General features: G+C 53.5%; 8 protein-coding genes across 8 annotated transcripts; 6 read left to right on the top strand and 2 right to left on the bottom strand.

Annotated features, from left to right (window-relative positions):
* Positions 1-2,307: 2,307 nt before the first annotated feature.
* Positions 2,308-3,396, top strand: IUM83_02242 (uncharacterized protein; the record flags this gene model as incomplete). Its single annotated transcript, XM_067926145.1, has 1 exon — positions 2,308-3,396. The coding sequence occupies one exon, from the start codon at positions 2,308-2,310 to the stop codon at positions 3,394-3,396; it is 1,089 nt and encodes a 362-aa protein (XP_067800774.1).
* A 239-nt stretch (positions 3,397-3,635) lies between these two features.
* IUM83_02241 (Glyoxylate reductase/hydroxypyruvate reductase) lies at positions 3,636-4,728 on the bottom strand (the record flags this gene model as incomplete). The annotated part of the gene is made up of 2 exons (XM_067926144.1): positions 3,636-4,594; positions 4,671-4,728. 2 exons carry the CDS (start codon positions 4,726-4,728, stop codon positions 3,636-3,638), a joined length of 1,017 nt encoding a protein of 338 aa, XP_067800776.1.
* A 130-nt stretch (positions 4,729-4,858) lies between these two features.
* IUM83_02240 (Glyoxylate reductase/hydroxypyruvate reductase) lies at positions 4,859-5,952 on the top strand (the record flags this gene model as incomplete). Its single annotated transcript, XM_067926143.1, has 2 exons — positions 4,859-4,916; positions 4,997-5,952. 2 exons carry the CDS (start codon positions 4,859-4,861, stop codon positions 5,950-5,952), a joined length of 1,014 nt encoding a protein of 337 aa, XP_067800775.1.
* Positions 5,953-6,176: 224 nt separating this feature from the next.
* IUM83_02239 (Sulfatase protein) lies at positions 6,177-6,638 on the bottom strand (the record flags this gene model as incomplete). The annotated part of the gene is made up of 1 exon (XM_067926142.1): positions 6,177-6,638. One exon carries the CDS (start codon positions 6,636-6,638, stop codon positions 6,177-6,179), a length of 462 nt encoding a protein of 153 aa, XP_067800649.1.
* Positions 6,639-7,058: 420 nt separating this feature from the next.
* Positions 7,059-8,250, top strand: IUM83_02238 (LAG1 longevity assurance; the record flags this gene model as incomplete). The annotated part of the gene is made up of 3 exons (XM_067926141.1): positions 7,059-7,381; positions 7,464-7,801; positions 7,880-8,250. The coding sequence occupies 3 exons, from the start codon at positions 7,059-7,061 to the stop codon at positions 8,248-8,250; spliced, it is 1,032 nt and encodes a 343-aa protein (XP_067800589.1).
* Positions 8,251-11,639: 3,389 nt separating this feature from the next.
* IUM83_02237 (ARS-binding protein 1) lies at positions 11,640-12,133 on the top strand (the record flags this gene model as incomplete). Its single annotated transcript, XM_067926140.1, has 2 exons — positions 11,640-11,731; positions 11,785-12,133. 2 exons carry the CDS (start codon positions 11,640-11,642, stop codon positions 12,131-12,133), a joined length of 441 nt encoding a protein of 146 aa, XP_067800825.1.
* A 1,892-nt stretch (positions 12,134-14,025) lies between these two features.
* On the top strand, positions 14,026-14,352 carry IUM83_02236 (LAG1 longevity assurance; the record flags this gene model as incomplete). Its single annotated transcript, XM_067926139.1, has 1 exon — positions 14,026-14,352. One exon carries the CDS (start codon positions 14,026-14,028, stop codon positions 14,350-14,352), a length of 327 nt encoding a protein of 108 aa, XP_067800826.1.
* Positions 14,353-18,902: 4,550 nt separating this feature from the next.
* IUM83_02235 (LAG1 longevity assurance) lies at positions 18,903-19,229 on the top strand (the record flags this gene model as incomplete). Its single annotated transcript, XM_067926138.1, has 1 exon — positions 18,903-19,229. The coding sequence occupies one exon, from the start codon at positions 18,903-18,905 to the stop codon at positions 19,227-19,229; it is 327 nt and encodes a 108-aa protein (XP_067800648.1).
* Positions 19,230-22,448: the final 3,219 nt, after the last annotated feature.

The following is a 22,448-nucleotide window of genomic DNA, read 5'->3' as shown; positions in this document are numbered from 1 at the left end:
GTGATCTCCTGCGTGTTGGTGTCGTACGTGTCTTGTTCGTTCACGGCCGTGATGAGGTCCTGGTCGAAGAAGAACTGGCCGACATGAGCGATGGAGCTGCTGGAGTACGTTCCATTGGCCAGCACCGTGCCGTTGTAGTTCCCGATCATATGCAGGTGCGTGGCGCGCTCGACGTAGTGGCCGGGGAATATCGTCAGCATCTGAGCCACACCGTCGCTGTCCGTCGCCGCGATGCCGCGGCAGAAGGTGGCGTTGATGTTGGACGCATCGCTGCTGTCTCCGTTGCCGTCGGCCACCACGCCAGAGTAGACGCCCGTCGCGTTCGCGTGCCAGAAGTCCACGTACATGTCGGTCACGGGCTCGCACGTGCTCACGTCGATCACTTGCAGGTCGACGTACATGTCGATGCCCGGCTGGTCTTCACGCATGTCCGAGCGGATGTACTCACCGGAGACGTAGTACGGGCCGTACGTGACTTCGGGCTCCAGCACACACGAAACTTCGTCGCCGAACAGGACGCTGGACGAGGTGTCGGCCGTGACACCCGTGAGGCTGGACTCGTGGTCCGTGGCCACCACCGTATCTACATCGAGGCGGCGCTGACGGCGCTCACGACGCAGATACTCGACGGCTTGGGCGCGGCGGGCTACGGCGCGCTCCTGGAGCTTGCGCATGGTCTCGGTGTCGACACACTCGCCGAGTGCGTGCTTGGCGTTGGCGACGAAGAGTTTGCGCTGGTCGTTGGAGAGCGTGCTGTGGGTGGCCATTTGGCGGGCCGATGCGTTGTCGAGGAGAGCGATCGCGGCGATGGCGGCGGCGACGAGGATGGAGAGCGTCTTCACCATGGTTTATGCTGGTCTTGCTCGTGTTAAGGAAGGCCGAGTTGAGGACGTTGGTGCCGAAGCTGGCGAATTGAATTGTGAAGGTGTGGCGGCATCGGTGATTATTCACGGTTAGATGAGCGGTAGCCGGCTATGCCAAGGTGATCGTCTTGGTAGATTGTGCGAGGCAGCCATGATGGCTCGATGAGGTTTTCAAAGCTGGAGATAGCGAAAGAGTTATGAGTTTCTTACTGAGTCAACGTCATCAGTTAATCCGCCAATATCGTATAATCGGGGAAGATATTCGCAGCACCACCCCCGGAATCGTGCTAGGTGTTGTGATTCGAGACAGGTGGATGCTATTGGAAACGGTGGTGTATTCGAGTTTCGTGCCCAACCTATCGAGTCTGGTCTGGTGAGACTGTAAGCATACGCCACGAGCTTCCTGTGAGACTCAAAACGAAGTCCGGTATCTGGACTTGCAGGTGGGAAGCAAGTCAAAGTTGGGTATAGTCACAATGACTTTCGCCCACTTGCGAATTAATCCACAGTTCGCACAGCATATCATGTGTTCGGTGCTGCCTGAGATACCAACGGTTGGGCTAGCTTTAGTTTGACGTGGACTGTGGTCCGTAGAGCGCTCCTTGCCACTAACACAGCACTGCTGGAGCCGCTTGAACGATCTCCGCACTTCGGTACAGCCTGATTGCGTGCGTTTGCACAACGATGGAGGATATGTTAAACGTTCAGTAAGTATTCTGCAACCCTGCATAATACTGCGTGATGGCCGCATCGCAAGATCCGACGACACAACTATACATACTCAAAGACCAACCCCAAGAGAGAACTGGAAGTTCGATAGTCAAGCTCGACTACATGTACTGTGCACTTTCATCATGTTTCGCCCGTGTACACTCGCTGCACTTGCACTCCGGGATGTTGGTGAATTCTCTAGTCGCTGCAGCTGCAAGATAGCCCTCCCGATCTTACAAATCGTGTCGTGATCACCAGAACGAGGGACATGAGTCGTGGATCTCAAGTGATGCTGCGACTACTGTGCTGCGTTGTCCACTTCAACCGCTGGTTAGTGAGCTGCACGTACGCCAGTAGTGCTGGTACTATCGTCGTGTTGACTGCGTCTATTTAGGACTTGTCCAGTTGCAAGCGAGGTTCACAAATTCCGGGGATCCACCCACCTCCTAGTACTACGTAGTAGTATCTGTTAAACAGAGCAACATCAGTCCATGATCCCCGCCAGCAAAGACCCGGAGAGGAAATTACGACCCACACCTTCAGTATTAAGCTACTGCATCGGTCACCAGCGGCCCCATAACTCACTTTGCAATTTGCATTCCATCCCTCATACTCATCACAACAACCGCCAGCGTGAGCAAGACCAGCATAAACCATGGTGAAGACGCTCTCCATCCTCGTCGCCGCCGCCATCGCCGCGATCGCTCTCCTCGACAACGCATCGGCCCGCCAAATGGCCACCCACAGCACGCTCTCCAACGACCAGCGCAAACTCTTCGTCGCCAACGCCAAGCACGCACTCGGCGAGTGTGTCGACACCGAGACCATGCGCAAGCTCCAGGAGCGCGCCGTAGCCCGCCGCGCCCAAGCCGTCGAGTATCTGCGTCGTGAGCGCCGTCAGCGCCGCCTCGATGTAGATACGGTGGTGGCCACGGACCACGAGTCCAGCCTCACGGGTGTCACGGCCGACACCTCGTCCAGCGTCCTGTTCGGCGACGAAGTTTCGTGTGTGCTGGAGCCCGAAGTCACGTACGGCCCGTACTACGTCTCCGGTGAGTACATCCGCTCGGACATGCGTGAAGACCAGCCGGGCATCGACATGTACGTCGACCTGCAAGTGATCGACGTGAGCACGTGCGAGCCCGTGACCGACATGTACGTGGACTTCTGGCACGCGAACGCGACGGGCGTCTACTCTGGCGTGGTGGCCGACGGCAACGGAGACAGCAGCGATGCGTCCAACATCAACGCCACCTTCTGCCGCGGCATCGCGGCGACGGACAGCGACGGTGTGGCTCAGATGCTGACGATATTCCCCGGCCACTACGTCGAGCGCGCCACGCACCTGCATATGATCGGGAACTACAACGGCACGGTGCTGGCCAATGGAACGTACTCCGGCAGCTCCATCGCTCATGTCGGCCAGTTCTTCTTCGACCAGGACCTCATCACGGCCGTGAACGAACAAGACACGTACGTCACCAACACGCAGGAGATCACGCTCAACGAGGACGACATGTGGCTCCAGGCGGCCGCGGTGGACGGATACGACCCGATCGTGGAGTACGCTCTACTTGGTGACTCGGTGGCGGACGGTCTGTTCACGTGGATCTCGGTAGCGGTGAACATGTCAGCGAACCAGGAGGTCGAGACAGCGGCTACTCTGACCGCGAACGGTGGCGTGGCCACGAGCGACTCTGTCATCGGTGGTGGTGGTGCGGGTGGCAGTGGCAACTTCGGTGGCTCCATGGGAGGATTCGGTGGCTCCGTGGGGGGATTTACGGGCTCGGTTGGCAACTTTGCTGGTAGCGCTCCACAGTAGGTGCGTGTGCATTTGTGTTTGGTCGTGGTTCATCTAGTGAGGTACAGGTAGAAGGTATGGTCAACTAGAATAATGAGCGAAGGCAATGTTTGAACGTGAATCAGCGACCTTACCATTATCTCCGGCTTTTAGTTCTCACAGTCTTGAGAACTATCATTTGTCGACTAAGCATGGCTAAAACAATTCCATGTTATGCATGTCGGGCGTTTGCAACGTAGCTGGAGTGAGATGATCGTCCACTAGCACACTTCATGCGGAAGCTTTTCGTCCACAACACCAGCAGCGAGGTTAGCGACCGCGATATCAGCCATGGCTTGGCGAGTTTTCACAGTGGCTGAGCCGATGTGAGGCATCACGACACAGTTCTCAAGGGAAAAGAGGGGATGAGTAGGCGATAGCGGCTCCGGGGTTGTCACGTCCAAGCCAGCAGCTGCGATCGCCTTGGTCTTCAGAGCGTCCACAAGCGCGTCCTGGTCCACCAACTCGCCTCTTCCAGTGTTGATCAGCACAGCGCTAGATTTCATGAGCTGCAGTTCCTTGGCGCCAATACTGCCGCGAGTAGCATCGGTCAGGGGCTGGTGGAGACTCACAATGTCACTTTCACGCAGCAGCGTCTCCATGTCCACGTATTTGACAGACCCCGGCTCTCCACCAAGCGCATTGACGCTTTCGGGCTTTTCGCGAGGCCCCGTGTACAGGATCTTGCAGTTGAAGCCGCTCTTCAGCATGCGAGCGTACGTCATGCCGATTCGACCAAGACCAACAACACCAACGGTGCTACCCGTCACGTCCGAGCCGCAGTACTGGAACGGCTGCCAGACTCCCCACTCTCCGTTCTTGGCGCTGGCAGCGCACTCGAGGATCCGGCGTTTAGCTGCGAATGTGAGCGCCACTGCCGTCTCGGCGGTCGAGACGTCCAGCACTCCGGGGGTGTACCCCACTCTCACATTGCGCGCGCGACAGGCCTCCACGTCGATGTGGTTGTAGCCCACCGACATGGTGGACACGACCTGCAGCGTCGGCCCCGCGGCATCCAGCACCTCCGCGTCCACTTTGTCCGTCAGCAGGCAAAACAGCCCCGAGCAGCCTTTCACTCGCTGCAGCAGCTCCTCCCGGGAGATGCAGCTCTCTTCCGAGGCAAAGGTCTCCACTGCGATGGAGTTCGCCCCCGCTTTGGTGAGACGTTGCCGGAATTGCTCTACAAGTCAGGGAACAAGTAGAACGTTTAGGTGGTGGAGCTATTGTCCATAGACAGTGGACCCATCGAGTCTCACCGATGGCATACGGCACATTCCGGGAGAAAAAGACCTTGCGAGGCGCAGCGGAGCTCATGACGGTTGAACGTGGGGCTCTGAGTGCCGCCGTCTGAGGATTGGCAGAAATAGGGATTTGAGGATCATTTGACAAGCATCGAGCACATTTCGATCGCTGCCTGCCGGAGCCCCAAGCTCCCCCATCGCCCATGACGTCGAACGCCCCCCGCAAGATTTTCTTCACGCGCAATTGGCCATACGCAATCGGTGAGGTAGCGCTGAGGTGCTGTAGCTAATTAGACGAAGTGCACGCGCACTGACAGCTTTCACGGTGACCCCAACTGTAGATTTGCTGCGTCAGCGCATTGCGAACTCTGCCGCCGCCGTCGAAATCGATGCGTTCGCTTCTGAAGACACGTGCATCTCGCGCGAGGAGCTGCTCCAGCGCGTGAAGGGCTGCTCGGGCATCTTCTGCCTGTACACGGACACGATCGACGAGGAGCTCCTGGACGCGGCGGGGCCCTCGCTGCGCGTGGTCTCGACCACTTCTGTGGGTTACAACCACATCGATGTCGAGGCCTGCCGTGCGCGCAAGATTCACGTGGGGCACACGCCTGGCGTGCTGGACGTGGCAGTGGCCGAGACGGCAGTGGCGCTCACATTTGCAGCTAAACGCCGGATCCTCGAATGTGCTGCCAGTGCCAAGAACGGAGAGTGGGGGGTCTGGCAGCCGTTCCAGTACTGCGGCTCGGACGTGACGGGTAGCACCGTTGGTGTTGTTGGTCTTGGTCGAATCGGCATGACGTACGCTCGCATGCTGAAGAGCGGCTTCAACTGCAAGATCCTGTACACGGGGCCTCGCGAAAAGCCCGAAAGCGTCAAAGCGCTTGGTGGAGAGCCGGGATCTGTCGAATACGTGGACATGGAGACGCTGCTGCGTGAAAGTGACATTGTGAGTCTCCACCAGCCCCTGAACGAGGCGAGCCGCGGCTGCATCGGCGCCAAGGAGCTCGCTCTCATGAAGCCTAACGCCGTCTTGATCAACACTGGCCGGGGCGAGTTGGTGGACCAAGACGCGCTCGTGGAGGCTCTCAAGCGCAAGCAGATCGCGGCTGCCGGCTTGGATGCGACCACCCCGGAGCCGCTGCCTCCGTCGCACGCACTGTTCTCGCTCGAGAACTGCATCGTGCTGCCGCACGTGGGCTCGGCCTCGATCAAGACCCGCCAGGTGATGGCGCAGATCGCCGTGGACAACGTGCTGGCCGGAGTCACGGGCGAGGAGCTCCCGCACTCGGTGTGCTAGAGCGCATAACGCTGCGTGCGTCACACTGGGCGTCGTGATCGCCACCGTCCCGTTGTAGCCATCAAGGCCTAGATAAACAAGCTTTGGTGCACCCATTTGCAGCTCAAGCTACACGTTGGAAAACTACTCGTCTGACTAACAATGCGGACAGGTGATCACCTTTTAATTTTTGTTCAAGATTACTGGGCAGGTCGGGTCCACTGTCAAGTCGCAATCTAGAGCTTCTATTGACCAGCAGCATCTCCGGTGTCCGAGTCGCTCGTGTCGCTATGGACGATGTCCTGGAAGACCTTGACGACGTCGTCGAAGCCGTATCTGGGCTCGTCGCCCTTCATGAGGTCCTGCAGCCACCGCTGCTCGATCACCGGCACGAGTCGCTCGAGACGCTCGGCCGTGCACTGCGGGTCGTGCGTCTTGCCCGGCTGCTGCTCCACGCCCTGCTCGCGCAGCTTGGCGTGGCGGATCAGCGTTTGCACCTTAATGCGCACCACCTGCACCAGGAGGTCCTTGTCCACTCGGATGGGCGCAATCGGGACGTCCTCACAGCGAGGACGCGGGGCAGCGTTGGGTCTCTTATCCTTGCCGTCGCCCAGGCCGCCGGAACTTCTTGGGCGCTTGCGGCCGGCGTGCGCTCTTTGACTCGCCTGCAGCGCGGCGACGACCTCGGGCAGCTCCGTGAGGGTCATGGAGGCGGATGCAGCCGCTGGCAGAATGACGACTGACCTGAACTGACTTGCGGTGCAGTGACAGACGAAGTGACTTCGTCGACGTTGACATGCAACTGCCTGATCGTCATTGAACGGGCGGGTCCTCCGAGATGGTACCGGTGTTTCGGTACACATTGTGTGTAATACACACACATACACACTGTGTATAACACACGGATCATGTGTATACCACACACGGATCGTGTGGGCCACATCGACGACACATAGCCGGGGATGGATACATTGCCGCTGCGTGGAGGACTAGGGATGGCGCTGGCATCATTGCCTCTGATACCATCGGCGCCACTCGCCGGCAGGCAGCGCGCGGAGCACAGCATAGAGACGTCTGCGGATCCGCCGCCCCCCTCCCCCTCCTCTCCCCCCACCTGCGCTGCAGCCATGTCGACGGAGATGAAGGTCGCGCTCAGCGCCAAGGAGTACGTGCTGGTGGCCATGACGCTGACGCTGGTGCCCATCCTGCTGCTGGAGCTCTTCGGCGTGTCCAACACGCGCAGCAACAACCGCGCCTTCCACGACGGCACGCCGGGCATGCCGCAGATCCCGGACCTGCTGATCGGCGGCGCCGTGTCGCTGCTGCTCATCGGCGTGCGCTTCGTCTCCGGGTGGGCCTTCGCGCCGCTTGCGCGCGTCGTGCTCTCGCCCAAGAAGCGCGTGATCGAGGACCGCGTGCACCGGTTCACGACGGTGCTGTTCAAGCTCCTGTGAGTGCAGAATATTGCAGTGGTGTTAACAGAGCGGGGATGGCTGGGTGTATTGATTTTTTGGTGCTTGGGGTTGGAACAGGTACTTTGTGTTCATCACCGTCGTGGGATTCAAGGTGATGCAGCACGAACCGTGGTTCCCGCCGTCGCTGGGCGGCAAGGGCCAAGTGGTGAAGACGTTCGACGTGCTGTCCGATGCGCCGTCCAGCGCGCTCAAGTACTACTTCATGGTGCAGCTCGGATACCACCTGCATAGCTTGCTGTTCATGGTCTTCTTCTCGCCGATCCGCAACGACTTTATCGAGATGCTGTTGCACCACGTGGCTACCATCATCCTGATCGGCGGCTCGTACCTGGCCAACTACACGGCGTTTGGCGCGCTCGTGGTATTCACGCATGACATTGGCGACGTCACAGGATGTACGTGCACTTTGTGCGAAGGGTTGTTTGACTGGTGCTACCGTGGGCTAATTAATTTGTGAATTTGCTTGACTATAGACGGCATCAAGTCGATTGTGGACACCGGCAACACGCCGCTCGTGGTGCTCATGTACCTGGTGCTGCTAGCGTCGTGGGCGTACACGCGGCTGTTCGTGTTCCCGTGCCACCTCATCTACAGCTCGATGCTCGAGCTGCCGCAGAAGCACCCGGACATCGTCGGCTCGTTCGTGCACCCGATGAATGCTATGCTGTGCATGCTCATGGTGCTGCACGTGTACTGGTACTTCCTGTTCCTGGTGATGGGCTACGCGCTTGTGAACAAGGGCGTGGCCGAGGACATCCAGCACAAGGTAGAGGGCCCCGAGGAGGAGGAGGAGGAGGAGGAGACCGAGGAAGCCAGCGCCACCATCAAATCCAAGGACGACTGAGACTGCGTTTTTTCGCATAAATGAACGGAGCCCATTGTACGTGTACTTGTATACATGTATGTATTGTTGTCGCGTGGATGGTTGCCCAGTGTTGACGTGGACGCTTGCATTACCGCAAACTTTGTCGTCCGGAGGGGCATTACCGCAATCAGGGGCCACTATTTAGACCAATGGAAACCATATGTGGATCACATCTGTTCAACATTTTGGTCTTCGCACTTTTTGGTCCGATACATATACAGATGCCACCAGCATCCTACGCAGAGGCGTCGAGCAGGCACTGGATGAAGGTGCTGTCACACCAGTACACATCGTGCTGCATGGCTCATGGGCCGTGGCTGGTCCTTGCCCTACGTTGATGTTGATGCCCACCTTACCGCAAACAAAGTTACAGAAGTTGACAGGACCACGTCTCGCAAACAGAGGCCACTATTTAGGTTGTCCTTACACAGACGCGTCTCGGCGAAACTTTTAGATCATTTACTTGTTTTGGCCTAATTGTTACCAACCAAATAGATCGTCGAGTGTTGTTTGCAGCCAATTACCGTATTCATGTGCGATGAACACAAATCATGCAGATGCATGTCAGTACCGTATATTACGTGTGCCACGAATCGTGAGTACCGCATGGGTAAGGTACCAAAAAAAAAAAAAACTTGGCAGGAGTGAAGCAGCTCTTCCTCAGATTCACTTTGCCATTTGCCAGCAACACACTACAGCCAAACACCACACCGTCTCCTCCAGACCTGAACCACACGGCCGAAGTCCGAAGCCATGAAATTCGCCAGTGCAGCCGTACTCGCCTCGCTCCTGATCGTCAGAACCTCCGCCAGTTTTTCGTGCGCAGGGGTTGGCAACATTGAATGTGAAAATCCAAACCTTCCCCAAGTCTGTGGAAGTGACGGTATCACCTACGCGAATAGATGCTACTTCAACCTGGCCGACTGCGACAACAAGGGGATGAAAGTGCTGCACGAGGGCATGTGCCGCAGGGGCGAGGGTCGCCAACGACTCCGGGCTTGACCTGTCAGGTTGATGGTCCGCCAACGTGACCTCTTGCTTGAGTCGATTACAGTGTAGTGTGTAGAAATAACCTTGCGAGAAAAAATACTACTGGTAATACTACAGTAGTACTACTAGTACTTGATGTAATTGGCTGTCTACCGTTTTACTATATCTTCCTTGTATTGCAAGTAAGATGCTTTCCAGCAGCGAGGTTCATCAGTCTGAATATACCAGCAGAACCAGCACCATCTCTCATTCAAGACAGGAAGGAGAAGGATGCTGGAACAAATAATTTCTTCTTCTACTACCTTACGTAGTATTTTCTTGCTCGGCGTCTTTCGAGATGGGGTGGAGTGAAGCGCGTTGTTTTGAATGTGGTGTACTTGTTTCCTGTTACAATCGGGTTCGTAATACAATATTTAGCTAGACAGCTACAGTGTACCGTTGTATTTGTCGGTTGCTCAATGTTTGGACGACAAATAGCAAATTTTGCAGATGCATGTCGGTATTAACGAGAGGCTGGGATAACTAAAGAACCCCGGTTGAAGCGAAATGCGACGGTGTATTTGGTATCGATGCGGCATAGTGTCATTAAATGCATAGACAGTCGATAAGCAGGCCTGATTCAGCGAGCTATCAAGGCTGTAATCGATTGAAGAAGTTTGATAGGCGTCTGTTTTTCTTTCCTCCGAGCTGTTCATTTCCGTCGCGCCGAGCGGTTTGGCTGTACTCTCACGAGTAACTCATCGTAATCTTGTGGATCTTCTGGGGCTGTTTCTGATAGAATGGAGGTCTTCAAAGAGCTCTCGGCTTTCTTTGGAGACTGGCAGAGGTATGGTCGCACCAATTCGAATCATCTCCATCCTGGAACCACGTGCTCGACTGTCGTAAAAGACAGCTCTTAGCCTTTGTGGTAACTCGCCCAGCCGATTACTACGCCTTCGTATGACTGAATGTCCACGTTAGTCTGCAGGTAGATCGTTCGAACGGCAAATCCAATGGGGGCAATGCGAGCCGCAAAAATAAGAGGAATTGTGAGTGGAGACGTCGCGACTTGCATGCAAATCGACATGTAGAGGGCGTTGAAGACTTCGACCGAGCACACGATGATCGTCGCCACGCACTCGTCCAGATCTGCTGAAACTCGAGCAAGGATGAATCTGATCATGAAGTTAATGACTGGCAAAGTGCAAACTAACATCGTTCGCTGAAGCCCTGAAACTCGAGTGAAGAGCACGTTAAACTTCGGGTAGATCAGCGCTCAACTGCTGCTGTAGGCAGTCAAACGCCGAGGCCCGATCACTAAGCTGTGAAAAACAAACAGCGAAATGTAAACCCCCACGGTGGATACAATGCTGAAGGGCAGTGATGACCAAAAATACATTGCTGGGCATTGTAAAAAAGTAAAAAGCACGCAATATCTATTGCAACTACTCTCCGGTCCTGCAGTAAGTACTGCAATACCTGGTTTGTTTGCAATACTATTGCAATACTACCCCTCAACACTAGCGTCGCTGCTGCCGTTGCCCCCCTTCATCGCCTGGGATACCATGCCGGCTAACGAGTCCGCGCCCAAATTTGGAGGCCGAGCTCTCGTGACCACACGCCTCGCAGTTCGCGCCAGAAGCGCTCGATGCGTAAATCAGCGGGACCTTTGGATATCACCTTGAAAAGGGATCCCGGAATCGCTTGAAAATAAGTACTGCAATATCCGGCGGCGCTGCAATACGTATTGCAATACCCCAGAGCGCTTGCAATAAAGTATTTCTACTGGTATTGCAAAATGCCAATACCCGCAATACATTTTTGGCCATCACTGCTGAAGGGGATCGGGAAGCCCCACGAGCTCGCGAGAAGCAATTCAAAAGCGACGAAGGAGGCCGAGGACGCCGACGCAATCACGACGGCCCCCATAGTCGCGATCGCGCCGGGTGTTAGCATCGGCTTCATTTGCAGCACCCCACCGATTGAGACGAAGAAGAGCTGCCAAAACGTTCGTATCCAGAAGGCGTAGTTCGCCTTCCAGCCCTTTGAAGGGCCCACCAACGGGATGCAACCGAGTGCAACGGTGCCGAGAAGAGCGGGGGCTGGTGCCAGGAAGCACACCGCAAACACTCGAAACAGACTAGTTCGCTCGCAGTATTTACATCAATCAACAGTTCGCGCTTGCGCTCATACTCCTCCGACATGACCGACTTCCTCAGCGCCGCTATGTTGCCCGTTTTCAAGTGATCCAGGAGCAGCGTCGCGCGAGCCTGACACGCCGCTGCAGTCTTGTCCAGATGAAAGTCGCTGTGTCCCCTTAGCTGGTCGCACACCTCCTGCTATCCGTCCATCACGTGCGGATACGCCCAGGGTTCGTGGCCTGGACCTGCGTGAGCAATATGATGTCGTCCGCCGACACAAACTGCTTCCTGCTAGCCGCTCTAGGAGTCGACGTCGTGCTCTTCTTCGACGGCGGGATCAGCGACAGCTCGTCCTCTGACTCCTCTCCGCCGTTCGCCTCCTCCCTCGATCGTTTCTCTCCAGCCAGGCAAAGCAGGCCGCGTTCGAGGAGTTCCAGGAGGACCTGCGCAAGCGAAGGGGTGAACCGTCTCCGCCACCTAGCGTCACGCAGCACGATGCTGCTGTCGCCAAGGTGGGCGAAGTCGCCGCAGCTGTCGCGGTTGCGGAGGCGACAGGAGAGGCAAACCTGGATGGACAGCGTCGGCTAGAGATGCTGGAGATTAGGATGAAACGAGAACTCGCAGAACAGCGGTGGCACGCCGACGAGCAGGTTCGGGAGCTCGAACGACTGCAGCGCGCCCAGCTAGAAGCCCAGCAGAATCAGCACGCCCAACTTCTGGCTACCATCCAGCAGCAGCAGCAGCAGGCCTGATGTTGGATCTTATTAAATCGGTCGCTGCTCAGTCCAAGAGCAAGGATTAGAGTTTACTTTATCTATATAGTTTCTATTTGCTCAGTCATCTTGCTGCACTGGTTCACTAATGCGCGTAGTGAGTCTTTGCAGGCTCCGTGTGAGGTGCTCGCCAGCAACGAAGAGGCCGGCTCATATGGTAGTCCGAAGGCATTCTCTGATCTGTTGCTTCAGTTGGACAGCATCCAGATTAGCCGACACATCGATCCAACCTCCAATAAGCGATTGATGACTTCAATCGACACCACCCGGATGGGTGCAAACTGGACAGCATCCAGATAGCCGACACATCGATCCAACCTCCAATATACGATTGATGACTTCAATTGGCACCACCTGGATGGATGCAAACCAACACATCGATCCAACCTCCAATAAGCGATTGATGACTTCAATCGGCACCACCCGGATGGATGCAAACCAGTTGTCTCAAAACTTCAATACTGGTTACTGGCTTCAGTTTACCGGCTTCAGTTTTACTGGAACCAGTTACCGGACGCCTAATTAATGTGAGACCACGGGAAACAAAATGTTACTTATCAACCATTTAGAGTTTTCGAGATAATCGCGTTTAAAGTTGACAGATCAAAATTCGTACATAACCGGACATCAAAAATTTAAAAGCTTAAAACACTCGTAGAAAGCGAAAACAACTTTAATTCGATGTCATTTTACACAAGCTTTATGACAATATACAATACGATAAAATTGAGAAAATATTGAGGTCACACGCCCGAAATAAACCCGAGATTTCGGGGATCCGGAAGTAGAGATATTTTTTTCGTCAGATGTAACTCCACGAGTTCTCAACACTTGCTAACGATCAATAGCTTAAAAGAAGCACGAGACACAGCTCTTTCGATTCATGCGGTTAAATCGCGATTCGTACTTAGGTTCATAAGAAACGTTTTGTTTGCCGTGGTCTCATGTGTGTTGGGCTGGCCACAGCACTCCCTCCGGGGTCACTGCTATCCCAGTATAAACACATACCGTTGCATTTGTACAAGATTACTTTTGATCAACGCTTGGACGACAAATAGCAAATCAGCAGATCCATGTCAGTACACATGTACTGTAAGCACGGAATATTGCGTGGATCACGGATCGTGCGAAGCATATGGATATTGGTGCCAAAAACCCAGTAGCAGGAGTGAAGCAGCTCTTCCTCAGATTCACTTTGCCATTTGCCAGCAACACACTACAGCCAAACACCACACCGTCTCCTCAGACCAGAACCACACGGCCGAAGTCCGAAGCCATGAAATTCGCCAGTGCAGCCGTACTCGCCTCGCTCCTGATCGTCAGAACCTCCGCAGGTTTTTCGTGCGCAGTGGTTAGCAACATTGAATGTGAAAATCCAAACCTCCCCAACGTCTGTGGAAGTGACGGCATCACCTACGCGAATAGATGCTACTTCAACCTGGCCGACTGCGACAACAAGGGGATGAAAGTGCTATACGAGGGTATGTGCCGCAGGGGCGGGGGTCGCCAACGACTCCGGGCTTGACCTGTCAGGTTGATGGTCCGCCAGCATGACCTCTTGCTTGAGTCGATTACAGTGTAGTGTGCAGAGGTAACCTTGAGAGAAAAAATACTACTAGTAGTACTACTGTAGTACTACTAGTACTTTATGTAATTGACTGTCTACCGTTTTACTATTATACCTTGTTGGTGTACAGTGTACACTTTACACATTTTCAAGATAGGTTGCAAGCGTGTGTGGACCACATTCGGGTTCTATTCTGGCATCGATTTTATGATTTTGGTCCGATACAAAGAGCAGTTGCTCACCGGCATATCCCATCCTGCCCCCTGATCGTCGAGCAGAGGCCCCGAGCGACCGTCGAGCAGCCATGGCCGCCACGGAGATGAAGGTGCTGCTGAGCGCCAAGGAGTACGTGCTGGTGGCGCTCACGCTCACGCTCGTGCCCATCGTGCTGGCCGAGCTCTTCGGCGTGGCGCAGATGCGCGCCGCCATCCCCGAGTTCCAGACGAACCCCGACATGCCGCACATCAGCGAGTGGCTCGTCGGCATCGGCTTCGCGCTGCTCATCATCGCGCTGCGCTTCGCCTTCCTGGCGGTGGCCAAGCCCCTCGGCCGCCGCGTGCTGTCCCCGGCCAAGCGGCAGCACCCAGACCGCGTCGAGCGCTTCGCCACCGTGCTCTTCAAGTTCACGTGAGAGCCGCCTCGTCTCTGAAGGTCGGAGGATTCATTGGGCAGCGCTGACTAAACTGTGACTCCTTCCCGAGCAACAACCAGAAATACCTACAATATTGCATACTAGAATATTAGACATTACTTAGGTCAAGCTCACAGTCCTGAAGATAGTTTGGTGCAACGGGTGCAACGATAGCACGCGGAGCTAACGGGCACATGCTTTCTCTCCCAACTAGCTCAATTTCACCTTTGCAGCAAAAAGCACACAGGACATGACCTACTCTCACCGCTGTGGCTGATGCTTCAACGCATTCGAGAGCTTCGCGCGCAGGAGGACCAAGCATTTGACTGTACGACTGTTGAACAGCTTCGTGCTCAAGCGACAAATCCCGTCAAGGGAAATCATACTCCAGTTCGGGCTACGATGCGTCTTTACGGCGCGGTTACCTATTTTCCAGGTCGTACACCGATCGGACTTTCGGTCAGGATTTTCGGGTACAATGGGAAGACCTCGACAACTGAGCTCCTCGTTTGCACCGCCAATTTCGCTTCGCTCATGGCGGGCAAGGCGTCGGTAAATAGATAACACCTACTTCGCAGTGCAACTACTCCGGCCCACGCGCCGACCATTGCAGACCTCCGCTTCGCTCCGGTTGCAAACGGTCTCTGAGGCCTCTTCGAACGATGTCGCCCATCCTGTGTTTCTTGTGACTTCGCAGTGCAACTACTCCGGCCCACGCGCCGACCATTGCAGACCTCCGCTTCGCTCCGGTTGCAAACGGTCTCTGAGGCCTCTTCGAACGATGTCGCCCATCCTGTGTTTCTTGTGACGCCGAAAATCACCTCGATTTAAGTCCGCAACAGTCTGTATAGGTACAATTCGGTCACCCCAAGCTACAAAAGCAACAAGCCAGGCGTGATATAGATGCACTACCACAACATTTCATCTTTAAATTATAATCTCAAACTATAATGCTAACCGTCCGAACAAAGTCAAGGTTACCAGTTTTAGTTGTTACAAATTACGAAATAGTCCAGCTATAAGCTAAATTTAGTTGACCTAAATTCCTTTTGAATGTGCATATTTCCGGACCAATTATGATGTATTTTCTTGATCTGTTCATCTGGTCAGAATATAGCGGTTATATAACCGAATATACTCTGATCTTCAAATCGGCTACCGTTCATGGCCACCATAGCGGCGCAGTACGCAGCGTCTCCGCCCGCGAGGCTGTTCCAGACCACGACCATGGCAATGCAGAAGGCCGACGAGAGGAAGAACATGACGAAGGGCCCGAGCACCCAGTTCTGCACCATCGTGAGCAGCACCAGGTTCCAGCGCGCCTTGGTGAGAGGCAGGTACATCATGACAAGCAGCACCACGGCCACGAGCACGTTGGTGTTGCCCACGGCGAACTATCCACAGGTATGTCGAAAGCATGAAATTACCATACTGACTATTTGCAGCATGAGGCCTCAGGGCGAAGCGGAAGTCTACAATTACTTTAATCATCACATAAATTTTAAATATAACATTTGAAAAACTGACTTGTAAACCCAGAGCTTCCGCGTGCAAAGCACGGCTTTGTTTTACTGGAACCAGTTACCGGACGCCTAATTAATGTGAGACCACGGGAAACAAAATGTTACTTATCAACCATTTAGAGTTTTCGAGATAATCGCGTTTAAAGTTGACAGATCAAAATTCGTACATAACCGGACATCAAAAATTTAAAAGCTTAAAACACTCGTAGAAAGCGAAAACAACTTTAATTCGATGGCATTTTACACAAGCTTTATGACAATATACAATACGATAAAATTGAGAAAATATTGAGGTCACACGCCCGAAATAAACCCGAGATTTCGGGGATCCGGAAGTAGAGATATTTTTTTCGTCAGATGTAACTCCACGAGTTCTCAACACTTGCTAACGATCAATAGCTTAAAAGAAGCACGAGACACAGCTCTTTCGATTCATGCGGTTAAATCGCGATTCGTACTTAGGTTCATAAGAAACGTTTTGTTTGCCGTGGTCTCATGTGTGTTGGGCTGGCCACAGCACTCCCTCCGGGGTCACTGCTATCCCAGTATAAACACATACCGTTGCATTTGTACAAGATTACTTTTGATCAACGCTTGGACGACAAATAGCAAATCAGCAGATCCATGTCAGTACACATGTACTATAAGCACGGAATATTACGCGTACCACGAATCGTGAGTACCATATAAATATCGACCATCGGTGCAACAATCAGTGCAACTGCGTTTTGATTGGTAAAAAGTCGCTCTAAACTACACGCGGAGCGCTGGGTGTCCGCCATTCTTCTTGTCGCGGCGAAGAGCTGTCAGGATAGCTGTCACTGGCTGCTGGCGTCCGTACGCTGCGTAGATCCTGTCGATAGCGACGTCGCTCGTGAGTCCCGCTCGAACGAGGTACGCCACACTATCCCAGAAAGCTTTCCGTCGCGAATATGCGAACTTATTTGCTCCTCTCTCTGCTCGTGTGAATTCTTTTGCAGGTTTGGTTCCATTCAAGCCGAACTCATACTTGTGCCACAACTGGAACAAATCTCGCGGCCTCTTGGCCAGACGCACGACTCTGCGAACTGCACCAACACCAGCAGCAACGTCAGAAACTTCACTGCCCTCTGCCAGCGTTCGGACAACAGGCTGCAATGCGATGCGTCGCATCACAGCCATCATTCTTCGGTGCTCCTGCTGCATTTCTGTTCTCAGCCGAAGGACCTCATCCATGGTGTTTGAGAGCTGGCGCTGCACTCCAAATAACTGTGAGTGTAATGCTGTGAACTCCGTTCGAGTATTGTCTGCGCTCATCCTGGTGGGAATGTTGCTGTGTTCTACATGTGTGCTGCTATCAGAATATGGGCCGTCTTCTGTGAACTCAATAAGCTGGAGTTGTGCACCCTCCCCCACGACCTGAATGGGAAACCGTTTGACGGGATTTACCGCAGGGTTTCCGCCAGCATCCCGATACGCTGTAATCACGCGTTGTTTCAGCGCCGTAGGGACTAATGCATAGTCAAACGAGCCGTCGGGCACCAGCGACGCCCACAGCAAGACTATACTCAGTTCGTGTGCTACGCCTTCTCCCATTTTCTGCTTGATGACGCTGCTGATTCGGTTGACAAGCAAGTTATCGGTGACAAATCTCATGCCATCTTTGATAACGAAAAAGCACGGGCCCAGTGGACCTGTTAGCACGCTGGCCGTTGCGGCGTCCGTATAAGGCTGCGTGTTATCAATATAAACGTCGACGACACACTTCTGGGCACGCCACCTCACGCGACGATTTATAAAATCTGAGGCATAAAGCACGAGATAGCTTTTTTGGCGAATACGAGAGTGGAAGATCTGGCAAACACTGGCTTAGCGTCCTCGCCAGGGTATGGCTCACCAAGCGCACGAAAATTCATCCACCGGCTAACATCTTCAGGAGTGATGGTTAGCAGCATCTCTGTCGTAAACACGGTCTCCGCAGTGAAGGCACGAGCATCGTTAAAGCTCATGAACTCCGTCAAAATCGCTCTGTAGCGCTTCGGCCTCATTTTTCTCCGTCTTGCACTCCACACCACAAAGCCAGTTTTGCAGCAAGGGGAAAAATGACCACGTCTTTTTTGTATGGAGCTGGTAGCATATCCATGCGACAATACAAACGCCTAGAGCAACAGAAATTGCAAACGATACCTCAAAGTTAGCAGGGGTTCCGCCATCTTTGAGGGCGATACCACAGCTTAGAGCCGTTATCCACCAATAGGATAGCTCGCTCAGCGGAAATACTACCTTGGTTGCAAAAGGCCAATTACATATGGATATGCTACCAAAAAAAAACCAGTAGCAGGAGTGAAGCAGCTCTTCCTCAGATTCACTTTGCCATTTGCCAGCAACACACTACAGCCAAACACCACACCGTCTCCTCCAGACCAGAACCTCACGCCCGAAGTCCGAAGCCATGAAATTCGCCAGTGCAGCCGTACTCGCCTCGCTCCTGATCGTCAGAACCTCCGCAGGTTTTTCGTGCGCAGTGGTTAGCAACATTGAATGTGAAAATCCAAACCTCCCCAACGTCTGTGGAAGTGACGGCATCACCTACGCGAATAGATGCTACTTCAACCTGGCCGACTGCGACAACAAGGGGATGAAAGTGCTATACGAGGGTATGTGCCGCAGGGGCGGGGGTCGCCAACGACTCCGGGCTTGACCTGTCAGGTTGATGGTCCGCCAGCATGACCTCTTGCTTGAGTCGATTACAGTGTAGTGTGCAGAGGTAACCTTGAGAGAAAAAATACTACTAGTAGTACTACTGTAGTACTACTAGTACTTTATGTAATTGACTGTCTACCGTTTTACTATTATACCTTGTTGGTGTACAGTGTACACTTTACACATTTTCAAGATAGGTTGCAAGCGTGTGTGGACCACATTCGGGTTCTATTCTGGCATCGATTTTATGATTTTGGTCCGATACAAAAGAGCAGTTGCTCACCGGCATATCCCATCCTGCCCCCTGATCGTCGAGCAGAGGCCCCGAGCGACCGTCGAGCAGCCATGGCCGCCACGGAGATGAAGGTGCTGCTGAGCGCCAAGGAGTACGTGCTGGTGGCGCTCACGCTCACGCTCGTGCCCATCGTGCTGGCCGAGCTCTTCGGCGTGGCGCAGATGCGCGCCGCCATCCCCGAGTTCCAGACGAACCCCGACATGCCGCACATCAGCGAGTGGCTCGTCGGCATCGGCTTCGCGCTGCTCATCATCGCGCTGCGCTTCGCCTTCCTGGCGGTGGCCAAGCCCCTCGGCCGCCGCGTGCTGTCCCCGGCCAAGCGGCAGCACCCAGACCGCGTCGAGCGCTTCGCCACCGTGCTCTTCAAGTTCACGTGAGAGCCGCCTCGTCTCTGAAGGTCGGAGGATTCATTGGGCAGCGCTGACTAAACTGTGACTCCTTCCCGAGCAACAACCAGAAATACCTACAATATTGCATACTAGAATATTAGACATTACTTAGGTCAAGCTCACAGTCCTGAAGATAGTTTGGTGCAACGGGTGCAACGATAGCACGCGGAGCTAACGGGCACATGCTTTCTCTCCCAACTAGCTCAATTTCACCTTTGCAGCAAAAAAGCACACAGGACATGACCTACTCTCACCGCTGTGGCTGATGCTTCAACGCATTCGAGAGCTTCGCGCGCAGGAGGACCAAGCATTTGACTGTACGACTGTTGAACAGATTCGTGCTCAAGCGACAAATCCCGTCAAGGGAAATCATACTCCAGTTCGGGCTACGATGCGTCTTTACGGCGCGGTTACCTATTTTCCAGGTCGTACACCGATCGGACTTTCGGTCAGGATTTTCGGGTACAATGGGAAGACCTCGACAACTGAGCTCCTCGTTTGCACCGCCAATTTCGCTTCGCTCATGGCGGGCAAGGCGTCGGTAAATAGATAACACCTACTTCGCAGTGCAACTACTCCGGCCCACGCGCCGACCATTGCAGACCTCCGCTTCGCTCCGGTTGCAAACGGTCTCTGAGGCCTCTTCGAACGATGTCGCCCATCCTGTGTTTCTTGTGACTTCGCAGTGCAACTACTCCGGCCCACGCGCCGACCATTGCAGACCTCCGCTTCGCTCCGGTTGCAAACGGTCTCTGAGGCCTCTTCGAACGATGTCGCCCATCCTGTGTTTCTTGTGACTTCGCAGTGCAACTACTCCGGCCCACGCGCCGACCATTGCAGACCTCCGCTTCGCTCCGGTTGCAAACGGTCTCTGAGGCCTCTTCGAACGATGTCGCCCATCCTGTGTTTCTTGTGACGCCGAAAATCACCTCGATTTAAGTCCGCAACAGTCTGTATAGGTACAATTCGGTCACCCCAAGCTACAAAAGCAACAAGCCAGGCGTGATATAGATGCACTACCACAACATTTCATCTTTAAATTATAATCTCAAACTATAATGCTAACCGTCCGAACAAAGTCAAGGTTACCAGTTTTAGTTGTTACAAATTACGAAATAGTCCAGCTATAAGCTAAATTTAGTTGACCTAAATTCCTTTTGAATGTGCATATTTCCGGACCAATTATGATGTATTTTCTTGATCTGTTCATCTGGTCAGAATATAGCGGTTATATAACCGAATATACTCTGATCTTCAAATCGGCTACCGTTCATGGCCACCATAGCGGCGCAGTACGCAGCGTCTCCGCCCGCGAGGCTGTTCCAGACCACGACCATGGCAATGCAGAAGGCCGACGAGAGGAAGAACATGACGAAGGGCCCGAGCACCCAGTTCTGCACCATCGTGAGCAGCACCAGGTTCCAGCGCGCCTTGGTGAGAGGCAGGTACATCATGACAAGCAGCACCACGGCCACGAGCACGTTGGTGTTGCCCACGGCGAACTATCCACAGGTATGTCGAAAGCATGAAATTACCATACTGACTATTTGCAGCATGAGGCCTCAGGGCGAAGCGGAAGTCTACAATTACTTTAATCATCACATAAATTTTAAATATAACATTTGAAAAACTGACTTGTAAACCCAGAGCTTCCGCGTGCAAAGCACGGCTTTGTTTTACTGGAACCAGTTACCGGACGCCTAATTAATGTGAGACCACGGGAAACAAAATGTTACTTATCAACCATTTAGAGTTTTCGAGATAATCGCGTTTAAAGTTGACAGATCAAAATTCGTACATAACCGGACATCAAAAATTTAAAAGCTTAAAACACTCGTAGAAAGCGAAAACAACTTTAATTCGATGGCATTTTACACAAGCTTTATGACAATATACAATACGATAAAATTGAGAAAATATTGAGGTCACACGCCCGAAATAAACCCGAGATTTCGGGGATCCGGAAGTAGAGATATTTTTTTCGTCAGATGTAACTCCACGAGTTCTCAACACTTGCTAACGATCAATAGCTTAAAAGAAGCACGAGACACAGCTCTTTCGATTCATGCGGTTAAATCGCGATTCGTACTTAGGTTCATAAGAAACGTTTTGTTTGCCGTGGTCTCATGTGTGTTGGGCTGGCCACAGCACTCCCTCCGGGGTCACTGCTATCCCAGTATAAACACATACCGTTGCATTTGTACAAGATTACTTTTGATCAACGCTTGGACGACAAATAGCAAATCAGCAGATCCATGTCAGTACACATGTACTGTAAGCACGGAATATTACGCGTACCACGAATCGTGAGTACCATATGGATATGCTACCAAAAAAAACAGTAGCAGGAGTGAAGCAGCTCTACCTCAGATTCGCTATTTGCCAGCAACACACTACAGCCAAACACCACACCGTCTCCTCCAGACCAGAACCTCACGCCCGAAGTCCGAAGCCATGAAATTCGCCAGTGCAGCCGTACTCGCCTCGCTCCTGATCGTCAGAACCTCCGCAAGTTTTTCGTGCGCAGGGGTTGGCAACATTATATGTGAGAATCCAAACCTTCCCCAAGTCTGTGGAAGTGACGGTATCACCTACACGAATAGATGCTACTTCAACCTGGCCGACTGCGACAACAAGGGGATGAAAGTGCTATACGAGGGTATGTGCCGCAGGGACGAGGGTCGTCCCACGACTCGGCTTGACCTGCCAGGTTGATGGTCCGCCAACATGACCTCTTGCTTGAGTCGATTACAGTGTAGTGTGCAGAGGTAACCTTGAGAGAAAAAATACTACTAGTCCCCTACAACTAACAGAGTATCCTGTCAGTCTGTCTGCTGTGTGTCGGTTCTCTGTCTTGGGGCCTTAGCCTGCCGTAGAGCATCGTCGGGGGAGCGCCCTTCCCGCCTGGCGACAGTGTATTAGTAGCCTACCCTATGGCATCCCACCATCCTTTTGACTGGCTAATCTATGCCCGATATTACAAAAATAGCCTTGCGATATATCTATTCGTGCTGTGATAGGCTGAAATTGCCTCCCCGCTAAAATGTCCGTTTTTGAATTCGAATTCGGGCGCGGCGAAGCGAGGAAGCGCGCGGACGTCGGGCGCCGCTGCGAGCCCCACAGGACGCGAGCGCCGCACAGCGACGACGGTGCGCTGTGTGTGCGACAAAGTAGCCTGTACATGCGCCCTAAAGTCAAAAGTGGACG

The sequence above is a fragment of the Phytophthora cinnamomi genome (assembly GCF_018691715.1).
Source record: "Phytophthora cinnamomi strain GKB4 chromosome Unknown Contig0, whole genome shotgun sequence".
Classification (NCBI taxonomy): domain Eukaryota; phylum Oomycota; class Peronosporomycetes; order Peronosporales; family Peronosporaceae; genus Phytophthora; species Phytophthora cinnamomi.
This window is presented reverse-complemented; position numbering and strand designations above follow the sequence as displayed.